This window comes from Ziziphus jujuba, chromosome 2 (assembly GCF_031755915.1).
Source record: "Ziziphus jujuba cultivar Dongzao chromosome 2, ASM3175591v1".
Lineage (NCBI taxonomy): Eukaryota > Viridiplantae > Streptophyta > Magnoliopsida > Rosales > Rhamnaceae > Ziziphus > Ziziphus jujuba.
The window spans coordinates 9,895,445-9,920,747 of record NC_083380.1 but is presented as its reverse complement, the minus strand read 5'-3'; the positions used below and the strand labels follow the sequence as shown (position 1 = coordinate 9,920,747).

At 31.3% G+C, this 25,303-nt stretch overlaps 2 protein-coding genes across 2 annotated transcripts in view; one reads left to right on the top strand and one right to left on the bottom strand.

Moving 5' to 3' along the window:
- The window catches only part of LOC125422590 (putative disease resistance protein RGA4), a 47,718-nt gene extending 24,281 nt beyond the window's left edge, over positions 1-23,437 (bottom strand). The window contains exon 1 of the mRNA XM_060814948.1: positions 19,798-23,437. Within this exon, the coding sequence (XP_060670931.1) occupies positions 19,798-20,597 (800 nt within the window). The 5' untranslated portion in view covers positions 20,598-23,437. The remainder of the gene's footprint in view (positions 1-19,797) is intronic.
- On the top strand, positions 411-1,889 carry LOC132800467 (ervatamin-B-like). The gene is made up of 2 exons (XM_060814175.1): positions 411-913; positions 1,097-1,889. Exons 1-2 carry the CDS (start codon positions 475-477, stop codon positions 1,681-1,683), a joined length of 1,026 nt encoding a protein of 341 aa, XP_060670158.1. The 5' UTR covers positions 411-474; the 3' UTR covers positions 1,684-1,889.
- Positions 23,438-25,303: the final 1,866 nt, after the last annotated feature.

Sequence of the window (25,303 nt, the reverse complement as noted above, 5' to 3'; positions counted from 1 at the left end):
ATTCCAGCACCAGTCACGCAGAAACTCCAGTAAACTGCACAGTTATAACATATAGCTAGCTCATAAATTGCCCAAATTTGACGGCATATTTAAAATCCCCCATATTTCTCAGTTAACGTGCTGGCTACCCACACAACCTCTTGGAGTGCAGTTTACTCCTTCGATCGATATTCCACAAGCACACACAAAAGCAAACATAATCAGTATATGAAAAACCCATATCGTTCAGCATGAATGGAGGCATGATTATTCTCGTTAATAATTTAAATTATTCTAATTTCTACCCCATATCTCACGCCATCGTTAGAAAGTATTTCATAATTTTAATTCTTCACCTCTTGTGATTGGAAATTTGTGCTCGCTTTCCTCCTATATATACCCAAGATTAGTGTGCTTGTTTCTTCACAGCTTTCCAATTGCAACTTTAGTAATATTTTATCCCTCTTCATCAGTTGTAGCTATAGAGTCAATCAAATGGGTTTCACAACATTGGTGGTCATCGCCATTTTCATGGTATTGGGGAATTGGGCATCCCAAGCCAGTTCCCGCACATTGCATGATGAAGTTACCGTCAAGAACCTGCATGAGCAATGGGCACAAAAGTACGGACGCACCTATGCAGACGATGCTGAGAAGGAAAAGCGTTTCAAGATATTTCGGGACAATGCTGATTTCGTCGAAAAGTTCAACAACAAAGGCAATCGCACCTACAAATTGGGCATCGATAATGTGTTTGCTGACTTGACGTCCCAAGAATTCCTCACATATTATACTGGATTCAGGCCTACCCACTTCCCCAAGTCATCGGCCGGAACTAAATCTTTCAGGTATGCAAATCTCACCGATGTTTCAGATACCGTTGACTGGAGGGAGCAAGGAGCTGTGAATGAGATAAAGAACCAACGTGAATGTGGTAAGTTAAAAAAAAAGAGTACATATATATATATATATAAGCGTCAACGCATGTATATATGTTTTTATATATATTTGTATATATTTAAAGTTAGGTATGATATGTTGATACATGTTGTGAAAACATGCTGATATGTTGAGTGCCAAGGGGGTCATTTCTATTAACGAATGATATATATTACAGGATGTTGCTGGGCATTTTCGGTCGTGGCAGCGATTGAAGGCATTACCAAAATCAAAACTGGCAAGCTGGTTTCATTGTCCGAGCAGCAACTGGTTGACTGTGACAAGAAGAATGAAGGTTGCAATGGCGGTATGATGGATACAGCGTTCGAATATATAAAAGGGAACGGAGGTATAAGCAGCGAAGAGGATTACCCATACCAGGGAAGGGATGGAGATTGTGACTCTCAGAAAGCAAGAGAGAAAACTGCAACGATCTCTGGCTATGAAGATGTTACTCAGAATGACGAGGAGGATTTACGCAAGGCCGTAAATCAGCAACCTGTCTCTGTTGGCATTGCTGTTGGAGACGAATTTCGATTTTATGAGAGCGGTGTGTTTACTGGAGGGTGTGGAGAACGTATGAACCATGCTGTGACATTGATAGGGTATGGGTATAGTGATGAAGATGGAATGAAATACTGGCTGGTCAGGAACTCTTGGGGAACATCATGGGGTGAATCAGGCTATATGAAACTTCAGAGAGAAGCTGGTCAACCTGAAGGTCATTGTGGCATTGCCTCCGCGGCTTCCTATCCAATTATCTAATTATGGAACTTGATTAATCCTACCATGCAAATGGCTGGCTCTCTCCTCTCATTTTCTGTACTAGATTGGCTCATTTACATTCCCATATTTGATGCTATCTCATAATTATGTACCATGCATTCTTGGCTGCGAGAATGTCTTTATTTGGAACTTGTATTGTCTAAGCTTAATTTGATATAAATCCATTATATATATATATATATATATATATGAATATGCTAGTTTTGATTTCAATATTTATTTCATGTCCATATAATGTTGTATTTCATATTTAGATGGGAAATTAATTATCATTTTAGTCCTAAATTACTAGTTTTAACTAACGTATAATAAACAGTTCAAATCGGTACTACGCGAAAATTGATATCTAGCGACACTCACTTAGCGACGCTATGAAACAAACGCATTTGAAAAAATAAAACTGCGACTTTAAGGATAATGCATCAATAAAAATTTAATAAATTAACGACGCATCCCAAAACAGTCGATGTCAAACGGTCGTTAAAAACAACAACACGCGACACATTCGTTAAGAGTCGCTGAATATGCGGCTGAACAGAGTCGCTTTTAATACTGTGCGTATATTTTATCTGAATTATATTGTTTAAATGCTAGACTTATGAAAAATGATTAACCATCAACTTATCTATTTTTACATAATAACAAAATCTAATTATACGAAGTTGTTATTCAATTATATAATTTTTCATGTACAGTTTATTCTTGCAAATCTCTTAAATAGTATATATATATATATATATTTTAAAGATATTGGTAACAGGCGACACACAAAAATCATTCCAAGTTGCCCGTTCCCCTTTTTTCTTTTTTCTTTTTAAATCAACTTCATTTTCTTGAAAACGTCAAATAACCAGTGAAAATATTTAAGCAACATAATTGAACTGGTTTCTTTTTTTTTTTTTTAAAAAAAATATAAGTAACAGGCAACGCACAGTCTTCTTTACGCGTCGCCTGTTCTTTTTTTTTTTGTGGTTCTTTTAATGAATCTAATGTTATTTCAACTTCAAATAATTAGTAAAAATATTAGAATAATATAACTGAAGCAACATAAATGAGTTGTTTTTTTTTTTTAAATATAGGTAATAGGAGACCCATAGTTTCCTTTATGTGTCGCATGTTCTTTTTTTTTTTTTTTTTTTTGCTTATTTAATCAATCTAATTTTATTTCAACTACAAAAAACCAGTAAAAATATTAGAGCAACATAACTGAGCTGGTTTTTTTTTTTTTTTTAAGATTTTGGTAATAGACGACACACAATCAAGATTATGCATCGCCTGTTCTCCTTTTTTTTTTTTTTTTTGGTTCTTTTAGTCAATCTAATTTTATTTGAACTATAAATAACTAGCGAAAATATTAGAGCGACATAATTGAGCTATTTTTTTATTTATTGTTTTTATTTTTTTAAGATTTTGGTAATAGACGACCCACATTGTGCATCTTCAATTAGTAATAGGTGATGCACATTGTGCGTCACCAGTTACCAATATCTTAAAAAAAAAGAAAAGAAAGAAAAAGCAGTTCAGTTATGTTGTTCTAATATTTTCACTGGTTATTTGTAGTTGAAATAAAATTAGATTGACTAAAAGAACAAAAAAAAAAAAAAAGGGTGAACAGGTGACGAACAATGAAGATTGTGTGTCGCCTGTTCTCTTTCTTTCTTTTTTTTTTTTTAGTCAATCTAATTTTATTTCAACCACAAATACTTAGTGAAAATATTAGAACAACATAAATGAGCTGGGTTTTTTTTTTTTTTTTTTTTAAGATTTTGGTAACAGGCGATGCACAATGAAGATTGTGCATCGCCTGTTCTCCTTCTTTTTTTTTTTATTCTTTTAGTCAATCTAATTTTATTTCAACTACAAATAATCAGTGAAAATATTAGAATAACATAAATGAGCTCGTTAACAGGCGACGCACAATGAAGATTGTGCATCACCTATTCTCCTTTTGTTTTTTGTTCTTTTAGTTAATATAATTTTATTTCAACTACAAATAACCAGTGAAAATATTAGAGTAACATAACTGAGCTAGGTTTTTTTTTATTTTTTATTTTTAAGATTTTGGTATAGGTGACCCACATTGTGCGTCTCTAGTTACCAATAGGATACTCTAGTAATAGGTGACGCACATTGTGCATCATGTACCAATATCTAAGGGAAAAAAAAAAAAAAGAGCTCAGTTATGTTGTTCTAATATTTTCGCAAGTTGTTTGTTGCTGAAATAAAATTAGATTGACTAAAAGAACCACAAAAAAAAAAGAAGAACGGGTGACGCACAATCTTGATTGTGCATTGCTTGTTAACAAAATTTAAAAAAAAAAAAAAAACCAGCTCAGTTATGTTACTTTAATATTTTCACTAGTTATTTGTAGTTGAAATAAAATTACATTGACTAAAAGAACTGAAAGAAAAAAAGAAGAAGAGAGAGAACAGGCCTGTTAACAAAATTTTTAAAAAAAAAAATCAGCTTACCTATGTTGCTGTAATATTTTCACTGGTTATTTGTAGTTGAAATAAAATTAGATTGACTAAAAGAACAAAAAAAAAAAAAAAAAAGGAGAACAGGTGATGCACAATCTTCATCGTGCGTCGCCTGTTAACCAAAAAAAAAAAAAAAAAAAAAAACTCAAATATGTTGCTCTAATATTTTTACTGGTTATTTGTAGTTGAAATAAAATTAGATTGACTAAAAGAATCCAAAAAAAAAGAAAAAAGGAGAACAGGCGATGCACAATCTTTATTTTACGTTGCTTGTTAACAAAATTAAAAAAAAAAAAAAACAGCTTAGTTATGTTGCTCTGATATTTTCATTGATTATTTGTAGTTGAAATAAAATTAGATTGACTAAAAGAACCAAAAAGAAAAAGAAAAAAGGAGAACAAGCGACGCACAATCTTCATTATGAGTCGCCTTTTAACAAAAAAAAAAAAAAAAACCCACTAAAACCACCTTAGTTATTTTGCTATAATATTTTCACTGGTTATTTGTAGTTAAAATAAAATTAGATTGACTAAAAGAACCAAAAAAAAAAATTTGAACCCAGGACCTTTTACACTCTGAAGGAATCATCACACCACCAGGCCAAATGACTTGGATGTAGTCATACAACAAGAACTAGCTTAATATAGTTTTAGGCGATGCATTCTTTTAACAAAGAGTCATCAAATAGATAAAAAGGTGATGCATATTCAACAACTACGTCGCCTTTTCACTCAAGCAATTGTTAACTTTTTTTGAATTTGAAACTTGTTTTTAGTAATTTTTTTAATTTTGCAAATATGTTTTTATTTTACTTTGTAGATGAGCTGAGCAATCAACAAAACCAATTCAATATTAAAAAATAATAATAATAAAACATGAAATAAGCGACACATTTTAATGGAATTGTGTCGCTTGTTCCTTCAATTTTTTTTATTTTTTATTTTTAAGAAAAAGCAATTTAATAGACTTTCAATTTTTAAAAACCAATAAGCTATCATTGACCATAAACACATGAAAGTTAAGCTCATTTAACATACTTATGTAGATAAATTGGTCAATAAATGCTTGTTGAATTAGAATTATATATTCGGTACCCTATCTCAAATTAGGTGTTGAGATATTTTGTGTCTCGTCTATACACATATATGTGAATAATTGAGAAGAGCATTGACAAAACTATTTTTTGTTTTTAGATCAATGGAATTTATGTTCATTGGATTGCTATATGAATATATTTGTAGATCAACAATTAAAAAACTATTTAAAGATTACAAAAAAAATATAAAAATTGGAACATGTGACGCTTTTCAACCATAATGTGTCGCTTGATCCGACAATTCAAGAGCAGGCGACCCTTCTTGAAGAGAATGCATCGTCTGTTTTCTCAATTAAAAAAAATAAAAATTTTAAAAGACATGCAAATTTTATAAAAAATAAAGGTGTACTTGAAAAACAGAAAAATAAACAGCAATCTTCAATATTTTGCTTCGCATTTTTAAGAAATATTTTCAGTTTTTATTTGTAGATGAAAACTAAAAAATTAATCAAAGAAAAAAAAATTAAATTGAGAGAAAAGGCGTGTTTTTTCCATTTTTTGAGAATTTTTTATGCGTTTTAAAATTTTTACGCGCGTCTTTGAATCCCTTTTCTTTTTTAAAACTACATCAAGTATACTATTTAATAGATATTATATTTGAAAGCAATCTAAGAAAGAATTGAAGAGTGGGATATTTCGGGTTTCATTTTTCATTTGCCTATGTTGTTGTCGGCAGGGAAGCTGGATTTCTCTGTGTTGTGTGATTTCTGGGTTTCTTCTTTTTTCGTCTCCATCGTTTAGGTGAGTTTCTTTTTTCTTTGTGGTTGGTGGAGACATGTGGTGGGTTGGGTTTTTTTTTTTTTTTTCATTTTAACCGCAGGTTAGGTTCGTTGGATTTTATTAATCTTGCTTTTGTAGAAATTTTGTTTGTGATATTGCTTGACATTGTTTTGCTAAGTTCAACAAGTATTGTTGAAGATCAATTTGATTTGAGATGGTCTGTTGTTTTAACTTCACCACAACATCGTACTTTTGTTGAAAAAGATGTTCTTGAAGATACTACGATGGCTCACAATCCATTTGTCATATAGTTGCCAAGTATCGATGAAAATGATAATGAGGATGAATGTGAGAGTGGCTATGTTTGTAATGACTGTAAGGGGATATGAATAAACAATATCTTTTAAATAAATTGGTACGTATATTTATTAACTTATGTTTTAAGTAATATTTATAACATTTATTATTATTCATTTAATTATTTTTTTGATCCACTTCATTATGTGTTTTTTACTTTTAATTAGGAGAAATGCACCTCATCAAATCTTAAAAACGATGGTAATATTTTTAAAATTTTTATTTACTAAATTACAAATTTAAAAATGATTAATATTTTATTTATTTTGCATAAGTGTTAATAACTTTTTAATTTTTCCATATGCAGTATGAGGGTGTAATATCGTCAACAAGAGGATGTCAACTTCCATCTCAATGAGTATGCATTCATAGAAGTTTAATTAATATTAAATTTGTTATGAAAAAATACAATAGTTTACAAATTATATCAAAATATGTCAATGAGTTAATATTTAATTTATTTGATAATTAATTTGTTGTTAAAAAATATGTATTTTATATTTTTGTATTCTAATTATTCTGGATGAAGCTAGTTTTAGTTTTTTTGTATTTTAATTATTTTTATATTTTTACTATTTTAATAATATTCACAAAATTAAAAATTAAAAAACAAATGGGCGACACATCAAAAAGAAACAAGGTTGCCTACCATATTTGGCGACCTTTACTTGCCTATCTTTAGCGACTAACAAATTTAGCGATGCTTAAAACAGAGTCACTAATATCATTTTTAGCGACTTTTCTAAAAATAAATAAAAAGTCATTTTAAGTAATGAAAACTACGTCGCTAAAATCTTCCATGGTCGCTAAAAACGCGACTCTACTTATAAGTCACTTGTAATATATTTATTTGGCGACTCTACATGAAATAGTCGCTAGTAAATACCTTGTTATAAATGGATCGAAATAATAAGTCACTAAAAGTTTATATGCGTCACTAAAAACTCATATATGGGTGACTTATCTAACGCGTCGCTAAAATAAATGAGTGTCACTAAAAACGCAAATAAGGAGACTCTCACAAAGAGTTGCTAAAAGTCATCACTAAAAACTCTAATTTGGTGACTCAAATAATGTGTCGCTAAAAGTGTATATTCTCTCTAAAAATGGAAATATAAACGACTCTGATAATGAGTAACTAAAAGTCGATAGTTGTCGCTAAAAACTCTAATATCGACTCACGTAATGCGTTGCTAAAAGTAACATGTGTTGTTAAAAATTGACGTATAGGCGACTCTCATAATGAGTGACTAAATGTCTATTTAAGTCGCTAAAAACTCAAAGATAGGTGACTCTGATAATGGGTAGCTAAATATCTTTGCATTTCGCAACAGGATATTAGGCGACTCATTGGAATACGTTATTGTTTATTTTTTACGATGCATTTATCGTGTCATTTATCAAGACGATTCTAGTAGTATGATTTTAAGATTAAAAGAAAGCACTCATGATCTCTTGGATTTTTGCTAGCAAGCATGTTTATCCTATCACTTCAAGAAAATATTCAATGGTTTTCAATTTTCTCTGCTTATGTATATATATATTTTTTTTCAATCAATCTGATTTTCATAACAACATCAAATATCCAGTGAAAATATTTAAGCAACTTATTTATTGAATATTTTTTTTTTTTTTTTTTACAAAATCATGGTAACATGCGACACATAACCATAGTTATGCGTCACTTGTTAGCAATATATATATATATATATATATATATATATATATATATATATATTTTTGTGCTCTTTTTTATTAATCAATCTAATTTTCTTTCAGCATCAAATCACCAGTGAAAATATTTAAACAACAAAAAATTTTTTTTTTTTTTTTTTACATATTTTTAATAGGCGACGCATAAGCATATTTCCGTGTCGCCTTTTATCAATTTTTTTTTTTGTTTTTTTTTAATCAATTTGATTTTCTTTACAACATCAAATATTCTATGAAAATATTTAAGCAACTTATTAACTGAACATTTTTTTTTCTTGTTTACAAAGCATGGTAACAGGTGCTTGTAAGCAAATCTTTTTTTTTTTTTTTTTTTTTTGTGTGTGCTCTTTCTGTTTAATCAATCTGATTTTCTTTCAGCATCAAATCACCAGTGAAAATATTTAAATAATATAAACTAGTGTTTTTTTTTTTTAATTATCAGTAATAGACGACGTATAATAATGTTTCCGCGTCGCCTGTTAGCAAATATAATTTTTTTTTTAAATCAATATGATTTTTTTTACAACATCAAATATCATGTGAAAATATTTAAGCAACTTATTAAATGAACATTTTTTTTTAAATCATGGTAACAGGTGTCGCATAAATATAGTTATGCGTCACTTGTTAGCAAATGTTTTTTTTTTTTTTTTGGTGTGTACTCTTTCTATTTAATCAATTTGATTTTCTTCCAGCATCAAATTACCAGTGAAAATATTCAAACAATATAAACTAATGTTTTTTTTTTTTTTAAATATCTGTAATAGGTGACGTATAATAATGCTTCCGCGTTGCCTATTAGAAAATATATATTTTCTTTTTGTGTTTTTTTTTCCGATCAATCTAATTTTCTTTACAATATCAAATATCCTGTGAAAATATTTAAGCAACTTATTTACTGAACATTTTTTTTTTTCACAAAAGCATAACTATTGTTATGCGTCGCTTGTTAGTAATTTTTTTTTTTTTTGGGTGCTCTTTTTGATTAATCAATTTGATTTTCTTTCAGCATCAAATCACCAGTGAAAATATTTAAACAACAAATTTTTTTTTTTTTTTACATATTTTAATAGGCAACGCATAATCTATTTCCGCGTCGCCGGTTAGCAAAATTTTTTTTTTCCAATCAATCTGATTTTCTTTCAGCATCAAATCACTAGTGAAAATATTTAAACAACATAAATGATTTTTTTTATTTTTTATTTTTTTAATCAATCTGATTTTCTTTCAAGTATACTTTAGTTTCTATTTAAACTTTCAAAACACTTAAAATTTATATGTTTTTTAATTTTTTATAGGCGACATACTTTCTTCTTTATTAGTCGGCCGTTCTAATTTCTTTTTTTTTCTTTTGTATTTCGACTTTTTCTTTTGTTTGTGTCTTTAAATAATTTTATTTGCCCCTAAAATGTTCTTAATAACCATTTTTTATTCCCCAATATTCAGAAAATATTAAAAATAAAATAGCACATTTTTCGATAGGCTTTCTTTTCAACAATTAACCCCAAGTACAGATACTTGAGAGTTGGAAGCAATCTAGGAAGTATGAGAAGATTTTGAAGGATCACTCTCTCATTAGGGATTCATGTTTCTTTCAAGGGTTTGAAGGATTTTATGGGTTTCTTTCCTAAATTTCACAGTTCCTTCTTCCTCTGTTTCTTCTTCTTTCTGGTGGTTGGGTTGGAAGCACTTCACCCTTTCGCCGTGGCCGTGGCCGTCGCCATGTTGGGTGGGTCGTGTACTTCGCCATCGCGGGGTTGGGTGGCTGGGAATTTTTCTATCTCATCGCCGAGATTGGGTTGCTGGGTTTCTGCCGTGCCGTCACCGTCGCCTGCTGTGGTGGCTTGAAGTTCCTCTTGATTGCTAGATTTGTAAAGGTGTGCTGTTTTTCATCCGTTTTGGGGTTTGGTGGTGTATGTGTTGCTTAAAAAAATATTCTGTTTGCTGGTTTTTTTTTGTTTTTTTAAATATTTGTTCGTTACTATAATTTTGGTGGGGTTTTATGTTGTCAAAATCATGTCTTGTCGTCGACAATGGGTTAGCTAAATTTTGTTTGGAAAAATAGCTATATTTATTGAGTGGGGTTCGATTGTATGTAAAGCACAATGATATGCTAATATTTGTATTATGTGTTTATATATTTAAATTCAAGATACAGCCTTTATAAATTGCATGGGAAATGTCAATAGTATCACAGATGGTGTATCACAGAGGGTGCTCTGTTGCGGGTCTTAAAACGACGTCATTTGTACTGCTCAAAATCCATTAGTGATTTAGTCGCTTTTTGTGTTTGAAAATGTTAATGACTGTTAAAAGGGATAGATGTTAAGAGAAGATACTATTACTGCATCACTTGGTAAATAAATTACATGAATTTATCATTTATTATTGTTATTAATGGTTTATTAATTATACTACACCCTATGTTCATATTGTTAGTAATATTAATTTGTGTTTATGTTTTTTATATGTAGAATTATGGATCCTTTTAATGAACATGTCCTCTCAGATGGGGATGGCGCTGGATCACCATCCAATGATATGGAAAGACAGAATACGTCATCCCCAAGGCATAGAAAACGAGGGGCTACAACGATGAAAGACCTTAGGAAGTATTTGGAGGGAAACAAAAGCTTGGAACCTCAACATAATTAGGTTGGAGATGCTATTAACTCTAAGGCCATTCGACTGAACAATTTGGAGGGCTCGTTGGCTAAGAGCACAATACCAATTAATATACCTAATTGAAGAGATGTGTCAGATAGGTTAAAAGATAACCTATAGGCACAATAAAGGTATGGAGTGCATTATTGTTAAATATTGTTTATTATGAATCATATTTAATTGATGAAGATTTTATAATTCCTTTTTTGCATTTGTAGCTTGTATGCATTTTACTTGCATTTCTAACTTACTGCATTTACTTGTCAATCAATGTTACTAAATATATATATATATATATATATATATTTTAATTTTGCAGCAATGTACGGGTAAATATGATAGTTTTAGGAAGGTAACTTTAAAAGATTGTTGTGACAAATAGAGAAAATTCAAGAATTACTTATATAGATATTTTGTTCGACCATATATTGACACATCCGAAAAGTTGAAGCAACAACCCTCAATGTATGAATTCATAAGCCAAGAGGTGTGGGATGATTTTGTACAACAAAGATTGTTGGATAATTTCTAGGTATAGTTTTATTTAATGCAAGTTACTGTTGTATTAAATTGCGCTGTCATTATTTATACAAAAATTAAAATTTGTTATGGTGACTTAAATTATTTGGGTTTTCTAATATGTATATTTATAACTTTTGTAGGCAGTAAGTCAAAAATATTCAGAAAAACGGCAATTAAACAAGTATCCGCATAGGATGGGTGCAATGGGCTACGCGAGATTAGAAAGAGCCATTGTATGCAATTTATTTTTATTTACATTTAACCATATTAATTTTGTCATTGTTACTTGATCACTTGCATTATTAAAATTAATTTATTTGTAACTTTTGAAGCAACTTGAAAGAGGCATCAAAGATTATGTAGACTGAGATGACCTATGGATACGGGCACGTATGGGGAAGGATGGAAAAAATACAAATGAAGAAACTGAACATGTAGGGGAAAAAATTGTGAGTATTGTATTTTTTATGAATATTTGTTGCATATATTATTATTTAGTTCATTATTATCTAAACTGATATATTTAATCATTTAAAAAATATATTGTAGAATGACTTAAAGAAGAAGGCAACAGAAGGAGAAATTCGGCCTTCACCTCCAGTGGATATCCTCACACAAGTTTTGGGAAAAGAGGAGTATGGAGGTAGGCTTAGGGATCGAGGCAAAGGATAGACGGTGACTAAATTTTTCCATACTCCTAAGCCGAGTTCACAAAAACAGACCAAGTCTGAGGGAAGTGGAAACAATGCAGTCTATGAGATGCTGCTCAAAGGTCTGGTGGCGATCATCAGAAATTCAAGTAGTAGCAGTGCTGCCCAAGTTGATGCGCTCATATCGGCATGTGGTATTGACATTCCGTCACTCACTCATCTAACCGATGATGTTGCTGCTCCTGGGACCCAACTCGATGATGTTGTTGCTCAAGGGACCCCCCCAGTCGATGATGTTGATGCTCCTGGAACCCAAGTCAATGATGTTGCTGCTTAAGGGACCCCCCCAGCCGATGATGTTGATGCTCCTGCGACCCAAGTCGATGATGTTACTGCTCATGGGACCTAATCTACATTTACGGTTGATGCTCCTCGGATCTATCCTGAGGTAATTATTTCATTATATATATATATATATATATATGTTTAAGTGGGTTATTATTATCTATATAGCTCCCATGGTTGAAGAGCCCTACCTACCGCCATGAGGTCATGGGATCGAGTCTTTAAGTTAAAGGAATATTGTCATATGAACATATATTAATTTTCTTATTTTTTATTTTTTAACTTTGCAGGGTATAAAATGCAATCTTGCATAAGGTAATGTTGGCCATATAGTAGCATGTGGCACTTTGGTACCTTCGCTGCCAATAGATATGTGTCATGGTGTGAAGCTAGGTGCAGCAAATTATAAGGTCACTGTTGATGACGTTATTGATGGATTTGCACCTTTGCCTATTCTGTCATTTGACATCATACATGTCGGTGATGCTAAAGGTGCATTTGTTGCATGGCCAAGAGATCTTGTTATCTTGCCATCTGAGGAGGTATTGTTCGATGCAGCTATATATAATAATGAAGTTTAAAATAATTTTATTTTTGTATATAATAATGAAGTTTAAAATAATTTTGTTTTTGTTCTGCTTTAAATGTTGTTTGTTGATATTTGTAGGGAAGCTTTAATAGGTCAAATGTTGAGAATGATCAAGATGATAATATTGATCCCTTAGTCGTTACCCCAACGATCCGAGAGTTGCTACGTCGGATCAAGGTCGTCGATAACGATCATTTATGGTTTTTATAATATGAAAAAAGAGATCTTTGGGGAAGAACAACAGTTGGGCATAGCGAGGAGCAATATAAACGATTTTTATTACATACAATAATTATCTTCCGAATGCATCTTGTTCTACATAAGGTAAACTAAATTTGGATGTGTTTATAACTAATTTTTCAATTTAATTAATTATAAACACTATAATTACTTGTAATCGCATTATGTAGGCATTTATGTGAGGGATTGATGGGCTCCTTTGAAGGGAATTATTGCTTTGTTCATCCGGATATTATTGCTTCGGTTGGTCATCCAAACTGTCAGGACTCGTCCAGAATTCCTTCCCCGGAACCCTAGACAAGCCCTGATTCCAGGGAAATACCACCGAACCTTCCAACGGAAAATCCAGCGGCACCTCCCCTAAGGGTAGGACTAACCAAAAATTTACCTGCACTGAAAACACACTTCTAAAAACATCCCCTTATTCCTCCCACGATACTATAAATTGATCCACAAATTGCAGCACTTCAAAATAAATACAGTAATCCAGTGCAAAATAAATACAACAAGAGTGAAAGAAATATTACAACTGCAATAAAAGAAGAACAGGGTACAGCACGAACTAAAACAGCGAGGAAGATCGAGTCCGCTCCGAAAGAACACTGACAACCTGGTACCTAGAGGAACGGAATTTAAGAGTGTGAGATGCTAATCATCTCAGTGAGTGACCCTATCTACTATACAATATAATACTACGGTAATAAGTAGATAAATAATAATTAATTGTAAAAAATAATTTCTCTCAAAACCCTTACAATTCTCTCAGTTGAAAAAGTTCCCCTTTTAAAATCTTTTCACAAAACCCTTGTTCGTAATCCCCAAAAACCAAGACATCAATTAAATACCAGAAACGGTAATAATTATATTTTAAATTTCCAATACAGCTTTAAAACATTTTATTTTTAAAATACAGTTTTGAAAATCATTTGATGCACCCACTATATACCAGTGGCGCCAACAGTACCCAGCGTCCCAAGGTACCGTCAGACAGGAGGTTATAGAAAGAAACCGGCATACGGTCGCGTGGCGTCCCACTGCGCCGCTGCTAACCTAGTGTCCCGGCCATGGGGGGTGGCCTACCCTCATCCGATGGCAACCACAGGACAACCTTATAATATCACCTGCGCGCTAATCACACCCACCTGCGCGCTAATCACAACCGTGTGCACACTAACCATATCACATATAAACAGAACACCAGTACGTGCACGGTGCATCTAAAAATCATAAAATCCACAAATTTAAATTATAAAACAAATTTCACATTTTTCATAAGCATAGCGGGCATAATCCATCCGCTTGAGCCAGGAAATTCTTCACAATTTCTTTATAATCAACACCATAAATTCCATGATTTTCAAATCCACCAACTCCCAAATCCATCAATTCAAATATCCACATTTTCCCAATTTCATAAATAATTTCTCAAAATATCATAGTCAAATCTCATAATATTTCATGGGCATATTTTATAAAAATTGAAATCACCAACATAACCAAATATTTTCTTTGAAATATTTGAAAATCAAATCATGCCCAATTTAATATTAAAACCACAAGAATTTCAAAATTCGCAAAACCATAAAATAATTTCACATGGCATAAATTTGTAAAATGCACATTTTCTTAAATCCAATAAATTCACAAATAATTCCACAATAAATCAAATAAATATTTGGCACATAGAAATTAAATTCCAAATATTTAAATCTCACATAATATTCACCAATTAAATTCCCAAAATCAATTTGAAGGTGGGTCACTCACCTGGAGCACGCAATTAACCCATGATCCACCACGGGATCAATTCTACGACTCACCGGTGCTCCTAGATCAAAATTCACAGACAGTCAAATAAATTAATATTTTAATCGGATAAATAATACCTGGTACCCGGGGGGTCAAACACAAACTTTAACCAAAATAGGCGAATGATATACCGAATCGAAGCTCGTGGAATGAGGATCACAAATCCGGTCTCCATCGACCCCAATTCCGCCGGAGGTGGCCGAAATTTGGCCGGAAAGTTTCGGCCGGTTTTCAATTCCTCGTATCTCGCACACCGCTTCGAATTTTTGAGATTGGAGGCCATTTTTGGACTCAGAGGACCCAAAATAGGGGGCGAGGAGGTTTAATTCGGACTGGGCTGGCCGGAAAACACAAGAAAAGAGGAGAGAGAAATTTTGCCGGCCGGCGGCTTCTCCGGCCCGATCGGCGCACGTCCGGCAGCCGGTGACAGTGAAAATTGGCGGCTGAGCTCGCCTCCTCCCTCCGCTCGTCACTGGCCGGTGCGTGTACTGTATGGGTGGCCGAAATTTAAAAACACGGGAGAGAGAGAGACGTACGGGAGAGAAAGAAAGAAAGAAAGAAGAAGAAGAAGAAGAAGGAGAGGAACAGGATCGGGCCTTGTGGCCTTTTTTTCCCACGTGGGGAAAAGAAAAGAAAAAGAAAAAGAAAAAGAAAAGAAAAAGGAAGAGAAAAAGAAAAATAAATAAAATTAAAAATAATTAAACAATATTAATAATAATATTATTATTTAAAATAATAATAAAAATAATTTGATTTTACACATGGTTGACATGTGGCATTTCACCATGGTGACACATGGTCACCTTGAGTAAGTCACACGTGGCACATCGTTATGCATTTAAAAATAATATTAAAATAATACAGTATTTGAAAAACTTTACAGGTCCATAACTTTCAAACCACATGTCCAAATCGGACGTGCCGCCAGTCTACGGACTCGTATCGACGAGCACTTCACAACCATGCATGAGTCAACGCTCAACCTTGCATGAATAAAAAGTCAACTCCGGCACCCCTTGGACAGTTTGGACCTCAACTTGTTTTGCTCAAAACTTTCAAACCGTAGCTCCGATTTCAACGTGCTACCAGTCTACGAACTCGTGCCAGCGTGTACTTCGTAACGGTACCTCAGTCAACCTAGAATTCCAACTGGGTCAAAAAGTCAACTTTTGACCCCTTGGTCAACGGTCAACAGTCAACCTCGATCAACGTGCAAAAATTCCGACATGGTTCGGGACGGGGTGTTACACAAACCCTTATGAACGGATGATAAATATATTGAGTAGATGGCAAGATGCAAGAAATAATCAACTATGGTTCTTTCTCTACTGGGTAAGGTAATATCGTGTTAGTTTTAATTGAATTATGTTGTGAAAATATTAATTTCAAAAAACATCATATTAACTAAAATATTTATTGGTGTTTTTAGGAATCATTGGATGTTATGTGTTGTTGATTTATACAAAGCAATAGCATGGTTTTTTTATTCTTTGAAGACTCATAAGAATATAATTGATAAGGATCTAAAAACTTTGATCGACGAGTAAGTTAATAACTCTAATTTTTTTAATTAATTGTTCTTATATTGGATTTGTACTTTTGAAGCTACAATATAATCTTATACAGTATTTATATTTCTAAATAGTTCCTTCGTTGCATGGAACTAAGGAAAGATATCTGAAAAGAAACTTCGGTGGCAAAATACTAAGGTAATTATTATATATAAACTTAGCATTATTAGTTGTTAGTTAATTTAAATACTTGTATATATTCATATCTAATATTACACATAATTTACTGTTTGCAAATTTAAACACTACGGAATGCGGTTACTATATTATGATGATAATGCAAGATATCATTAGGCGCAAAGTTCCTCCCTAGGACTTAAGAGGAATGGTAAATTATTATTAATTTAATGATTTCATCATATTTCTATTATGTAATAATTAATATTTATGATTATTTGTATATGTATTAACATAAGTTTCTCATGTTCAGTATGAAGGTGTCACTTGGTTACAAACTGAAAATGCCAACGAATTTAGAGATGAATAGGCAACAGCGATGATCACAAGTATCTCAAACCAATGAATATCTATGCATGGTAGTGAAATAGCTAGCTTTTGTTAATAGCTTTTGTTTGTACATATAAAATATCGTAGACCAATTTGTAAAAATCACTCATAAGGTAATATTTGTTTTGCATGAACTTTGGTTTTAAACATACCAATTTTACAAAAATTCAAACAGTATTAAAAATAATTAAAAGAGTAGAAACACAAAATGAAAAAGATGCTTGTGCATCGCCTGATATTGCAAAACAAATTGAAAAAAAAAAAAAAAAAGAGCACAGTTATGCTGCTTAAAAATTTTAAATGGTTATTTGAAGTAGAAAGTAAAATTGATTGATTAATATTTTTAGAAAACAAAAAAAAATAAAACAAAAGGTGAACAGGTGACGCACAATATGATTGAGAGTCGCCTAATACAAATAATGCAAAAAAAAACAAAAACCATCACAGTTGTGTGCTTTAATATTTTAACTGGTTATTTGAAGTTGAAAGTAAAACAGATTGATTTATATTTTTAGAAAACCAAAAACTAAACATAAAAAAAATAAAAGGTGAACAGGCGATGCACAATAAGCTTTAGCGTCGCCTGATACAAATAATGCAAAAAAAAAACAAAAACCATCACAGTTATGTGCTTAAATATTTTAACTGATTATTTGATGTTGAAAGTAAAACAGATTGATTAATATTTTTAGAAAACCAAAAAATAAACAAAATAAAATAAAAGGTGAACAGGCAACGCACAAAATGCTTAAGGGTCGCCTGATACAAATAATGCAAAAAAAAACAAAAACCATCACAGTTATGTGCTTAAATATTTTAACTGGTTATTTGAAGTTGAAAGTAGAACAAATTGACTAATATTTTTAGAAAACCAAAAATAAAATAAAATAAAATAAAAGGGTAACAATGGACGCATAATACGATTTTGCGTCGCCTGATACAAATAATGCAAAGAAAACAAAAACAAGAACAGTTATGCTTCTTAAATATTTTAACTGGTTATGTGAAGTTGAAAGTAAAACAGATTGATTAATATTTCTAAAAGCCAAAAAAATTAAATTAAATTGTAACAGGCGACACACAACCATATTGTGCATTGCCTTATACAAATAATGCAAATAAAACAAAAAAAAAAAAAAACCAACATAGTTATGATTCTTAAATATTTTTATTGGTTATTTGAAGTTGAAAGTAAAACAGATTGATTAATATTTTAAGAAAGCCAAAAAAAAAATTTCAATAAAATAAAAGGGTAAGATGCGTCGCCTGATACAAATATTTTGTACTAAAAAAAAAAAAAATCAAGCTCTCTGATGCTGCTTAAATATTTTCACTTGTTATTTAAAGTTGAAAGGAAATCAGATTGATTAATATTTTATGAAAAAGGAAAATAAATAAATTTATAGTGAACAGGCGACCCACAATATGCATATGTGTCGCCTGATAAAAATATTTTTGAAAAAAAAAAAAACAAAAACAAGCTTTGTGAAGCTGCTTAAATATTTTCTCTTTTTATTTAAAGTTGAAATAACATTAATTGATTAATATTTTCCAAAAAAAAAAATATATATGTTAAAAGGCAACATATAGAGTTGTTTATGTGTTGCCTGATATCAATAATATACGGACCAAAAAAATAACAATCCAGCTCTGTTATTTTTCTTAAATATTTTCACTGGTTTTTAAAGTTGAAAGAAAATCAAATTGATTAATATTTTATGAAAAAGAAAAATAAATAAATATAAGGGCATCAAGCGACGCAAAATATACCTATGCGTCGTCTGATGCAAATCTTTTTTGGAAAAAAAAAAAAAGCTTTGTGATGCTGCTTAAATATTTTCACTTGTTATTTAAAGTTGAAAGAATATCAACTGATTAATATTTACAAAAAATCAAAAAAAAATAATAAATTAACAGGCAACGCATAATGTTGATTATGCATCACCTGATATCAATAATATGTTTTCCCAAAAAATAAAAATCCAACGTTGTTATTTTTCTTAAATATTTTTACTAGTTTTTAAAGTTGAAAGAAAATCAGATTGATTAATATTTTATGAAAAAGAAAAATAAATAAATATGAATGTTGATTATGCATCACCTAATATCAATAATGTGTTTTCCAAAAAAATAAAAATCCAACGTTGTTATTTTTCTTAAATATTTTTACTGGTTTTTAAAGTTGAAAGAAAATCAGATTAATTAATATTTTATGAAAAAGAAAAATAAATAAATATGAGGGCATCAGGCGACGCACAATATGCCTATGTGTCGCCTGATGAATATATTTTTGAAAAAAAAAAACTCTATGATGCTACTTAAATATTTTTACTTGTTATTTAAAGTTGAAAGAAAATCAACTGATTAATATTTACAAAAAATCAAAAAAAAAATATTAATAAGTTAACAGGCGATGCATAGAGTTTGTTATGCATCGCTGGATATCAATAATGTGGGAACGAAAAAAAATAAAAATCCAACTCTGTTATTTTTCTTAAATATTTTCACCGGTTTTTAAAGTTGAAAGAAAATCAGATTGATTAACATTTTTTATTAGTGTAGCATTTAAACAATACAATTCATATAAAATATACGCACTCTATTAAAGGCGACTCTGTTGGGCTGAATATTCAGCGACTCCTAACGGATGCGTCGTGTGTTGTTGTTTCTAGCGACTTCTTGATGTCGATATTTTTCGGATGCGCTGTCAATTTATTGTATTTTTACTGATGCGTTGACCTCAGAGTCGCGGTTTTATTTTTTTAAACGCATTTATTCCGTAGCGTCGCTAAGTGGATGTCGCTAGTTCTTAATTTTCGCATAGTGCCATTTATTTTTTCATGAAGAATTTGCTGCAATTGTTCCATCTCCTTATTTGTATTAAGTTCCACATTTGCAGATTTAATGATCTTTTCAACAAGTGATTTCACATCAAAATTATCAGAAACACAAACCCACAATCTAAGGTCAAAATGTTTTTGGACTTGTTCATCATTGAAAACAAGTTTGGCAAGTGTGGTTTTTCCTAAACCTCCAATACCAACAATGGGGATGACAGATAAATTCTCCTTGGTTTTAGCATCCAACAAAAGATTTAAGATTTCAATCCTATCATCATCCCTACCGATTACTTCTTTCTCGGATACAAAAAAGTGAGTATGGTCCCTCAGTCTATTCACAACTTTAGTCTCTCCATGATGGTCCTCCAAATTCAAGTGAATTCTATCATTTCCAATTGCAGCCAGTTTCTTCCTTACATCCTTTATTTTGCGACCCATTTTATGCCTGAAACCAAGTTGGTTGGAGGAGGAAAAGAAAGTGCGTACCTGCTTAACCATGTTGTTCCCAGGCATCAGACTCTTTCGCAGAGCTTCATAAGACAAGTCATTCACCAAGTCATCAGCATCAAGAACAACTTCTTGAAGGCTCTGAAGCCAAACTTTGACTTGATTGTTATGGTTCTGCTTCTCCTCAGCATCGAGAAGTACAGCTTTGATTGCTGAAACAGTATCCTGAAGTTGTTCAAGCTCATCCTTCACACCCCACAGTAATCTGATCTCTTCAGCACCAAGAGAACCCAACATCCCAAGAATCCCTTCTGCAACGCTGGAGAGGATAATTTCTGCCATTTTTGCTTGAAAGAAAAGCTTAGTGAGTTCAAAGCTTTGAGAGAGAATGAATATGTTTTTACTCTTTTTTTTTCGATCAAATGATAGGACTGTGTTATGAAGAGAATGGAGCTTCCCTTGGCAATTTTTGGTATAGCCTACCTGACTTCTCTATTTTTATTTTTTTTTTTTTGGGTGAATTACTTGACTTCTTTATTGGTCCAATGTGGATATACACTTCATCTTTATCCTTTTTCGATTTTTAACGCGTTTATGCGATATGAATACCCTATTGGACCTGTAGAACATTGATGTTTTTATACGTCTTTGGCATTTAAACTTGTTTTTGCCCTTCTGGTCGTTTGCTTTCTTGTTTCTTCTTAAAAAACAATACTGGCGGATTAAATGGAATCATTAAGGTAGTTTGAATATATATATATATATATATATATGTATGTATGTATATATATTAAATTCAGGCAAAACTATTTGATTGAAGATAAATACATTCACGGTTACTGTAAATGCTCAGCTTTCAAAAAATAAAAACAAAATTGCAACTCTAATGAGAATGTTAAAAAGAAATTGCTTCTCTTCTAATATATATATATATATATATATATATGGACATAAAAACAGAAAACAAAAACAAAAACAAAAAAATGAAGTAGCAAAGATTAACACGGCATATACCAAGCTTAAGTTTTAACGAGTTAGAATTGTTATCTTCTTTTGGTAACAGTGTTTGAAGTGTTAAATCTTCTCTAGTGGACTTTTTATTAGTTTTATTTATTATATTATATTATTTTTATGCATCATTATCAATTTATGATAATTAGTAGAATAAAAAAATATTTTTATATTTCCTATTATTTTATATATTTTTAATGAAAATTAAAATAAATTTAAAAAGTATTGTTGGAATGGATTTGTAAATTACACTTTTTATTTTAATTTTTTTTAAATTCCTCTTTTTAATAGAAAATAAGAAAATCATCTGGCGATACTTTTATCTGCTTTTCTATTTAAATGAAAATATTTACTTTTTTAATAAATAAAAAATTAAATCAGAAAGGTGAGCTTACCCTGGCAATTATTTATACATGTCATAGTATCATTTGGACACAAGTTTTTCTCCAACAACAGACAGAACATCAAGGTCAATAATGAAGGCTGTTGAATTGATGCTATCGGCTTTAAGCTGTTGACAGCTTGCTTTCTCACTTACTGCACGTGTAAACAATGGGATTCCCACCTAAACTAAACATACATTATATTTGGGCTTCAAAAACCTCAGCGTTTATTTATTCATTGCTTAGTCACAAACAAAATAATAATAAATAAATAAATAAACAAATAAAAGTCTAGCAAGATGATGTGAAATTTTCCCACTGGTTGAGGCCCAAAGCTTTCCTGTGTTATATATGTTCTTTAGCTTCCACAAATTCAAGATCGAAACTTGAAAGTATTCACCCAAAAAAACAAAAAAAACAATTCACGATTAAAGTATTTGAACTCCCTAAAATGTTGAAAATAGTGCACAGGGAAATTAAGATGTAGTACCCATAGATTGACACAATGACACAATGCGATGTACTCCCTTTCATATATGTATAGAATCATACACACCAAGAAAGCTTTGGTCATTGTCAAATAATATATTTAAATGTTCAATTTAAACTTTATGGAATAAATTGGTTATTGTTATTAGTAACGATTAATATTAAAATTTTAAAAAATCAAAATTTTAAAAATAAAAAAATATAGTATATAAAAAAATAAAAATATTATTTATCATAATTAATAAATAATCACTGATAAAATTTATTAAAAAGTTCTTACAATTTTAGAATAAAAGCTAATAGAATTAAATATTAGAATTAAAATTTGATACATCATTTACCCTTTCTAGGCATCTATAAAAAGAAAGAAGGATTTTTCTTTTTCTTTTTCTTGGGTTAATAAGAAAAAGAAGGATTTGAACAAACAAAACTAGTGTAAGGACTATCACATAGAACCTTTAGGAATAGCGTGTCCCTAATTAAGAGCCCATTGATAAGGGACTACTGGTCATTTCAGTTGGACTCCTGCACCATTTTACTTTTACTCTGCTTCTATAAAATTAACATGAAACTATAGGAATACCTACCTAATCAAGCCTGGTTTGAGATAAAAATTAATTATATCAGTACAAGGAAAAACAAATAAATAAAGGGTTGTTCACATCTAAACAACACGACATTTTTTGTTGGAATTTGAAAATTAAAAATAAAATGACCTAACATAAATTTAGTGGTATTGCTAAAATTTTATTTGAAAAAATAAATTATAAATAAGATTTTAAATTTTAAATTTCAAAATGATCTAAAAGTTTATAACAAAGAATCCAATGATAAAACTATATCTCATAGGGCTGGGTTGAATAAATAAATATTCGATAATATTCTGCTTTTATTTGTGAAAAAATCACACATTGACAACATTTTAAAAAAAAAAAAGATTAAAAAGTAAACAAACAAAATAATATTTCATGAAAAGCAATGAAGAAAAGCATAAAAATTAAAGCAACGAAGAAAAGCATAAAAATTATAACCAACCACCCAATACTACGCAGGCTCATCAAACAGCACTTTTTAGCTTTCTTCAAGATTTGGGCTCGAACTGTTCGGCAGATTCGCACGCCTTACGCACCCGTTTGCCATTTTGTTCTCAAGTTGGTTCAGTGAAGGGGACCGCGAAAGTCACCGAATGGGTCAGTCTTTTCCTCAAGTTTTCCTTTAAAAATAAAGCATGGGAGGACGTTGCAGATGTTCGGGACGGACACGACTTCGTCTAAGGCTAGAAGACCACTGGAAGACACCTGGACCAGAGCATGTCATGTTTAATTAGAATATCTCTACCGGCGCTGTACATTGATTTTCTCTATTTAAAAATTTTTTGACACATCAAATAAATAGATAAGGTTTAAAAAAATTATATCTAATAATTCTGTGCATTAGTTCTATCAAACTGATGTGACAATAAAAAAAATAAAAATTGTGAAGAATACTGTCTACTTTTAGAAATTTTATTAGACATGCGCTGAGTCAGTATTTTATTTATTTTTATTTATTTTGTTAAAAAAAAAAAACAACTACTGCACGGATTTTTGGTTTTTTTAATTGGATGTAATTTTAAAATAAATAATTACACATTAACATTCTATGACATTTCAAATACAACTCATTAGAGAGAAATTGTCCAAAACACTATCTATTAAATATAGAAAATGTTATATAAGCATGAATATTTTTCAAAATCAATACCATATAGACTCCAATTGAAAAAACTATTGGAAATGCTCTTACTTAGAAAGCCGCTTGACTTTTATACAAACATCAAAGGTATATCTTTTCACAATATCCAATTAACTACATGCCTTAGTTACTTGAGTTGCAATTTTGGATATAAGAGATCTTCGGCCAATCGGTACCTGTTTCCCCTTAGCATCTTCGACGGCCTACTTGCCTTCTATATTGGTGTAACGTGGACAAGTAAATTGAAAAAGTAACTAAAAGCCAAAGTGAAACCACCCGTTGTCTTCCCTAATTGATTCCCTCGAAAGACCAAGAAATTAAAGTGATACCAACTTATCGTCAGCTTTTCTGTATTTCGACTTGTACATGTCTTTGGATAGTACTTGTTAAACAAGTAATAATAATAATAATCATATCAACCAATAAAATGCTAGTACCTTTTTCTCTCAGCCTAGTATGATGCGATGCACCCTATGTGGTCTTCACATGTTCCCAATTTCTATTAATTAAGCAAATCCTTGCCGGTGAGATTAGTTGCTAACTCATTTCCCACGTAGTAGTAATCAGATCAAGATGGAGGCTTATTCAGAGGATATGGAGTCATTAATCAACAAAACTAGAATGCTTCAATGTGTACTGGAAGATGTTGAGCTCATACCAGATTCAAGAAATGCAAAGAAGGTAGCGGACCTATCTTTAGTGGGTAAAATTATTTCAAATAGAACATTTGGAAAGAATGTTGTAACGGCCATTCTTCGGAAAGCTTGGAATGTCTCGAAAACATTCCAAGTAAATGTCTTACAATCTTATACTTTTTTATTTGAGTTTGAGCATAATGAAGACAGGAAAAAAGTTCTACAACGAGGTCCTTGGAATATAAATGGGTCCCATTTGGTGCTTAAGAAATGGGATTTTGAAAAAACTTTTGAAGAAGCAAATTTTAAAAGTACAGCCTTTTGGGTGCAAATTCATGGGTTGCCTTTGCTATATATAACCAAAGAAAATGCTTTAAAAATTGGAGAAAGGATTGGTAAGGTCCTGAAAGTGGATTTCAACAACGATGACAGGGTGATAAATCGGAGTTTTTTGAGAGTTTGGGTGGAAGTGGATGTAGAAAAGCCGCTGATGGCAGGGTTCTTTCATAAGAAAAGCCTTGAACAAACTACCTGGATCCAATTTAAGTATGATAGAATTTCTAAATTTTGTTTTAAATGTGGAAGATTGGGACATTTACTCAATGATTGTATAAAAGCAGAGGAAGTTATTACAATTGCACCTAATGGAAGGTCTGCCAACTTATATGGTCCATGTTTGAGGTCAGATCATGCTGGAAATATGTTTAATTAATAATGCATTGAAAATGCTAGCAGCTCAACCATTAATCCATCAAAGGTTGCAAATGAGAATCAAGGAAGAAGTGCCCAAGTTAAT